Source organism: Dioscorea cayenensis, chromosome 20 (assembly GCF_009730915.1).
Source record: "Dioscorea cayenensis subsp. rotundata cultivar TDr96_F1 chromosome 20, TDr96_F1_v2_PseudoChromosome.rev07_lg8_w22 25.fasta, whole genome shotgun sequence".
Taxonomy (NCBI): domain Eukaryota; kingdom Viridiplantae; phylum Streptophyta; class Magnoliopsida; order Dioscoreales; family Dioscoreaceae; genus Dioscorea; species Dioscorea cayenensis.
Window position 1 is genome coordinate 12,219,601 of NC_052490.1, and position 6,942 is coordinate 12,226,542.

The following is a 6,942-nucleotide window of genomic DNA, read 5'->3' on the forward strand; positions in this document are numbered from 1 at the left end:
AGCCAAATGCAATTAATCTCAATCACACTCCCAATCAATCATAACCACATGTCCTTTGATATATTAATATTTTTTTATAAAAGATATATAATATTTTTTTTCTTCACAAATCAAATAATAAAAGAAAAAATATATTTCTATATCAATATTGATTTGGTAAGTCGGATTCTTGCAATCTCATAAATAAATTTCTTATCTTTTGTCCTGATTCCGTTTCCACCAAACTCAAAGTATCAAAAAGCATCTTCATGTTGTTGCCCATTAAAAAAATAATACTATTAAAAATAATAAAAAAAGGACATTAAAAAGCGGTCATATCTTTGCTTTTCCGTCTGAACCATCTAATCCTTGACTTTTCTTAATACTCAAACCATTCATTGGCTTTCATGAACTGACAAACCCGGAAGTGAAAAGAAGGTGATGTCTATGTTTTGGGAGGACTTTTACACATGTAGTGATAGTGTAATAATATTACATTGCAATACAATATTCTTTGTTTATTATTTCTAATTTTTTTTTATTTAAATAAATAAATTTAAAATTTCATATACTCAAGAACTAAATCATCAATATCTCATGTGGTTATTAACCACCCAATAAATAAATAAATAAATAAATAAATATATATATATATATATAAAAATAAAAGTGATAAAAGCTTTTGAACGGTTAGTCAACTTGAGCTTCCTTCGCTAGTTCGAGCATCCATTCACATTTTATTTTCTCTATATTATTTATATGTTTTTCATTTCTTCGAGTTTAATCGGAGAGCTAGACAAGAGCTATGGTTTCCGGCGTCAATGGCAACGACGGCGCCGGTGTGGATTCCGGCCATGCTCGCCTCCATGAGCTCGGATACAAGCAAGAGCTCAAGCGTGATCTCTCGTTAGGATCTTCCTCCAATTTCTTCGATTTTTTTTTGTTTTTTTTTTTAGAGTATTGTTTGAGTTTTTTGAGTGAATTAATGGCAGGGTGTTGTCCAACTTCGCCTTCTCCTTCTCCATCATCTCTGTGCTCACAGGGATAACTACGTTGTACAACACGGGGCTCAAGTATGGAGGGCCGATAGTTATGACCTATGGATGGTTTGTCGCTGCTTTTTTCACCATGTCTGTTGGTTTATCCATGGCGGAGATCTGCTCTTCTTTCCCTACTTCTGGTGGTCTCTATTACTGGAGTGCTAGGCTTTCCGGCAAGAAATGGGCGCCCTTTGCTTCTTGGATGACTGGGTGGTATGGATTTACCCTTTCTTTGCTCTTGCTTTTGACCTGGATTGATTCAATTTTCATATATCAATGCTTTTTCATTCTGTGTTTGATCCCTAATTGAATCTGTGTGGACAGCGCATTTGACATATGGATTGTGAATTTATTGCTTCCAGTTTGAAATTTGGTGAAGCATGATTGCTTTGACTACACTTCATCATTTATAGATTTGTGATTAGGTTGTTCTTACAACCAATTTGGTGAAGTACACATAAGAGCAGTTCTTTTCTCAAGATTGACCCTTTCATTATTTCAACTACCATTTGCTTTGCATTATTGTCTTCATAATTTTTGAAGCTGGGACAATTGAGAGATATGCATGTATTTAGAAGAAAGCTTTGATTCAGCACATCTCTTTTTGAACCTGAAACCTTCTGCTTGCTTGACTCATCCTTGTTTTGACCCTTTTCATGTTGCATTGTGCATGTCAAATGGTAACTGTGGTCATTTTTTGTTCCGGCGACCGTGTACTTTCCATGTGAGGTCACATCAATCATTTGAAAGATGTTAAAATAAAAAAATAAAAAAAATAAAAAAAGCTCTGCGTGGCATATATAAAGCTGGCAATAGCCCAGTTTATCAAGTTCATTTATCCACTTGGCCGTACAAAGTTTCTTGTTGAATCACTTGTTTGTGCTCTGCGAACTCGACCTGAGAGGTCCGGTAAAAAATATTAAAACCCAAATCAGTGAATTTTGAAGAGGATTAGATGTTTCTGCTTGTCTTCTCATGTTCATGTTAAGATCAATTAGGAGCAGCAGTTGATCTAACATTATTATGGTCTGAATAGGACGAAGTCACGACACTTGTGTGTTCTGTTTTTTTTTGTTTTTTCTATTAAATTAGTCACACACACACACACACAACCCAAATGTATGCTCCTGCTCTGCTAGTTTACACTCACCTTTTTAGTATTTCTAATCATTATTATTTAACTCTTATGCAGGTTTAATATTGTCGGTCAGGTAATATAAATTCCGTACTGATTTGAGGTTCAGATCCTTTTGTTATCCATAAATGAGAAAAAATACGACAGCTGCTGTCAATTATCTGTTTTTTTTTTTCCTTTCCTGAGCTTTTAAATGTGTGAATCCTGCAGTGGGCTGTCACTACCAGTGTAGATTTCTCACTGGCACAGCTAATTCAAGTAATTATCCTGCTTAGCACAGGAGGAAACAATGGAGGAGGTTACCTTGCTTCAAAATATGTCGTTATTGCTTTCCATGGAGGAATTCTACTTGTCCATGCCATTTTAAATAGTCTGCCTATTTCATGGTTATCATTCTTTGGACAGCTTGCTGCTGCCTGGAATCTGTTAGGTGAGTAGTTTTTATTTCCTCAATTTCCTGAGCATCACCATCTTTTGACCTAAAACATATATAAAATCCTTTTAAATTGGTTTGTGCAGGTGTCTTTGTCCTTATGATCCTCATACCCACTGTTGCAACTAAAAAGGCCAGTGCAGAATTTGTATTCACTCATTTCAACACTGATAATGATGCTGGAATTCATAGCAAGGTTTACATTTTTGTTTTGGGCCTTCTAATGAGCCAATATACATTGACTGGATATGATGCATCTGCTCATATGGTAAATATTCTTATTTGGATATTTATCAAAGTTATATTATGATGATGGTTGAAAGTGTTTGCGTTAGTAACAGGATCTTTTCCTTATAATCTGACCATGCTATAGTTAACTACTATTTGTATTTAAGTCTACTTCAGTAAGTAGACATGATGAATTTAGCCCTTAAATTTGTCCTTATGAACTTCTAATTCAGACAGAGGAAACTAAAAATGCGGATATGAATGGACCAAAAGGAATTATCAGTGCCATCGGCATATCAATAATTGTCGGCTGGGGCTATTTGCTTGGCATCACATTTGCTGTTACAAACATTCCTGAACTTTTGAATTTGGACAATGATGCTGGAGGATATGCAATTGCTGAGGTATTTTATCAGGTCTTTAAGAGCAGATATGGAAATGGAGTTGGTGGGATAATTTGTTTGGGAATTATTGCTGTTGCAATATTCTTCTGTGGTATGAGTTCAGTGACGAGCAACTCAAGGTACAAGCTAATAACGTTACATATCATTTTTGTACAATTCATTCACTCCTAAGCACCATATCTTTGGTATGTGCTGTAATTCGCTCTTAATCTGTTTCCTTTTACAAAGTGTGGCCCTTCACAATGGATATTAAGTGACTTCATTTAACCTCATGCAAAATTCAGGATGGCATACGCATTTTCAAGAGATGGAGCAATGCCATTGTCAGCACAGTGGCACAAAGTGAACAAGAACGAAGTCCCAATAAATGCAGTTTGGCTTTCTGTGTTCATATCATTTTGCATGGCATTGACGGTAATGCATTCACATTCTTGCTTTCTACTTTTACCAAAATGTCCATAAAAGAAAGATATTTGAATAGTCAAAACCAACATGAAAGTTTTCAATTGGATAGATTGAACCTGATTTTGCTAATTTCTCTTTGTTGTTTAGAACACAGTTACCTTTTCAATTGGGATTTCAATCTCATATAGATTTCTAACACTATTGATTGCTTCATCTCATTTGTCGTATATTCTGGTTGGTCATCAGTCACTTGGAAGCTTGGTAGCATTCCAAGCCATGGTATCAATAGCTACCATTGGGCTATACATTGCTTATGCTCTACCGATCTTCTTTCGGGTGACTCTTGCTCGAAGGACCTTCGTTCCAGGGCCATTCAACCTCGGCCGCTATGGAGTTCTAGTTGGCTGGATTGCTGTTCTTTGGGTAGCAACCATCACAGTTATGTTCTCACTTCCTGTTCAATATCCAGTCACAAAGGACACCCTAAATTATACACCAGTTGCTGTGGGAGGTCTACTCATTCTCACTGTTTCATCATGGTTTATCAGCGCTAGGCATTGGTTCAAAGGCCCCATAACCAATTTAAGCACTTGATGTTTCAAAGAAAATCAAAATCTTCTTGTAGTATCATTCTTCTCTATTTGATAATTTGCTACAAAATCAAATTCTAGAATCTGTTTCCCTCAAGCTTTGTCTTTAGATGATGTTACATATGAAAAAAAGTGAAGTGTATGTTCTACCAAATTGAGTAATGCATTTTTTTTTAAATAGAATTCCCTGAATTATTATTATTATTATTATTATTATTATTATTATTTTGGGCAATGGTTTTGAGTACCACTAGTGCGATAGTCTGATTATTATTTTGGGCAATGGTTTTGGGTAACACTAGTGATTTTTGGCAATGGTTTTGGGTACTAGTGTGATAGTCTAGATTATATCAGAATAGAAGGGGGCGCGGGCCGTTCTTTGGCTCGGCCCGAAATCTGCTAATTTAAACCCGCCAGGTTAGTTGACCTGGCAAATCGAGTCAGTGACCCGTAATCGACCTGCACTATAACGGGCCCGGTTACAGATTTTTTAACCCGTTATCCGGCGGGCTAACCCGCCGGACTCGGCCGTCAACCCGACGGTTTTTCTATTAATTTAAGTATTTTAGAAATTTTTTTAAAAAATTGGTTTTTGGTTAGGATCGAACCCAACACTCGTTGACAAACAAACAAAAAATCATCCAGTTGATCTGTGGAAATCTAGTCGTAGGATGTGGAATATATAATAAGCAATGGATGATTGGATGTCCATCCAAATACAAGTTCTTATGAGGATTAGAATTGTGTTTAAATTAGACAATAAATAATAGAGTTAAGGAGTTAGTTATTTTTTCACCAATAACATGATGAGTTAGACCAAATTTTAATAAAAATGAGATCATAGAAAAATTATGATAATTTTTAAATAATTAATTATATTAAATAATAAATTCTATAATAAAAATTAAAAATATATAAATATTATTAATAATTACAATAAATAAAATATTCATCCTCAAAACATTTAAAGATTTGAAATCTATATCTAATCCATTGTTTAATTTCATACATAAAAAAAACCTTAATGCTTTTGGATTATGTTGATAACATAATAATAAATAATATATTATTATTTTTTTAAAGATGTATAAATTTTGCTTGTCAACTTTGATTTAAAGTGGAAGGATTATATGAATTTTGATTTCTTTTATATTAAAAAATATCCAAATAATTTAATTTAATTAGGTTTATTAGGAAATAAATTAAATGCAGGTTTTTAATTTATATTTAGTTAGTATAAATTATTTTAATTTGTCTCAATATTTATTAAGATATTTTTAAAATGTATTTAACAAAAATCATTTAATTATTACTTATTTTTTAATTTTTTTAAAAATAAAAAAAATATTCCACAATAAACATGTGACCACTGAGTCACTATCAAACACTCCATTGCCATTAATATGCATTTTTAAAAAACTATTAATAACGAACACCAACCCTTCTGAACAACTATAAATATAATAAGTGTTAATTGTCAAATACCCCTTGAAAGTTTCGTTTATATACATTTTCCCCTCTCTAATTTTGGTATCCCCAAAAACACCCTCTTTTTCTCTCTACTTATTTTTAAACCCTTCAAGTCGTTAAAGTGACTAAACGGAGTTGGGTGGGAATTTTTTTGACAACAATGACCTTCATCTACTAACGCAACTTTTTTTTTTAATACGGGCTTTTATCTACTTGTAAGAAAGGTCTTCTTCTAACCGAGTCTTGTTTGTCCTTTTTTGGCATGTTTGCTCGTTCCATTTGGAATCTGTGAAATCTCGGGTTAGGTTGGTAGATCCGATTTGGAGATCAGAGTCATGGTGGAGACACCTAGATCCACCGGCGACAGCGTGGAAGTTCAACGGAAGTGCACCATCACCGAAGCGGACCTCAATCGTTTCTTGGATTTATGGGTGTTTGCCCTGTTGTTTTATTTTCTTGGCGACAATAAACGATAGACACAAAGATCAATGGTTTGAAGTCGGAGAACCCTTTAGAGGACTCCGTTGGTGGAGAGTTGAATCTGTAGACAAGCTCTGCTGGTGTTGGGGTTGAGGAGAAAGAGGTCGTGGAGATCATTGGAGAGGTTGAGGAGCTAGTAGCATTGGAAGAGGAGAAGGAGAAGAGTGAGGAAAGTGAGAACTTGGAGAATCATACTAAGTTTCTGGTTAAAGAGACAAAGGAGAGGGAGAATGTAGTTGCGGAGGAGATAGACAGAGATGAATTAGGAGAAAACTTTAGATTAAAGTATGTTTCTGTTTAAATATATGTGTTTTTGTGTAACTTGGGTATTTTCTGTTTAATTTTTTTTTTATGTTTAATAATATTGATTCATGTTTAAGTTACTGAGTAGCGTTTAACACAAACATACAATTTTAAATGGAAACTGGGATACTTAAGCAGAAACTGAGTTATTTAAGCGGAAACTAGGTTAGTTACACACAAACATACACTATTAAGTGGAAGCATACTAAGTTAAGCTACTAGTACAATAATACATTATATTTTGATTAATTTAGATCCCAAAACTCTTTAGAAATTATTGGATTAAAAATTAAAATTAAAATTAAACTCAAATTCAATTGGTCTTTTTAGATAAATGCTTAAAATAATGTTTAAAAGAAAATATCTTGGAATAAGAACTTTAGGGAATTAGAACATAAAAGAATCACTTTTTTTATGGATATATGGATAAATCATGAGACTATTTTTACCATGGATTAATTCTTATTCTATAAAC

General features: G+C 33.8%; 1 protein-coding gene across 1 annotated transcript; it reads left to right on the top strand.

Annotated features, from left to right (window-relative positions):
* The first annotated feature begins 678 nt into the window (after positions 1–678).
* LOC120251934 (amino-acid permease BAT1 homolog) lies at positions 679–4,394 on the top strand. Its single transcript, XM_039260586.1, has 8 exons — positions 679–885; positions 972–1,232; positions 2,212–2,230; positions 2,365–2,584; positions 2,674–2,855; positions 3,049–3,338; positions 3,504–3,633; positions 3,871–4,394. The coding sequence occupies exons 1-8, from the start codon at positions 785–787 to the stop codon at positions 4,216–4,218; spliced, it is 1,551 nt and encodes a 516-aa protein (XP_039116520.1). The 5' UTR covers positions 679–784; the 3' UTR covers positions 4,219–4,394.
* Positions 4,395–6,942: the final 2,548 nt, after the last annotated feature.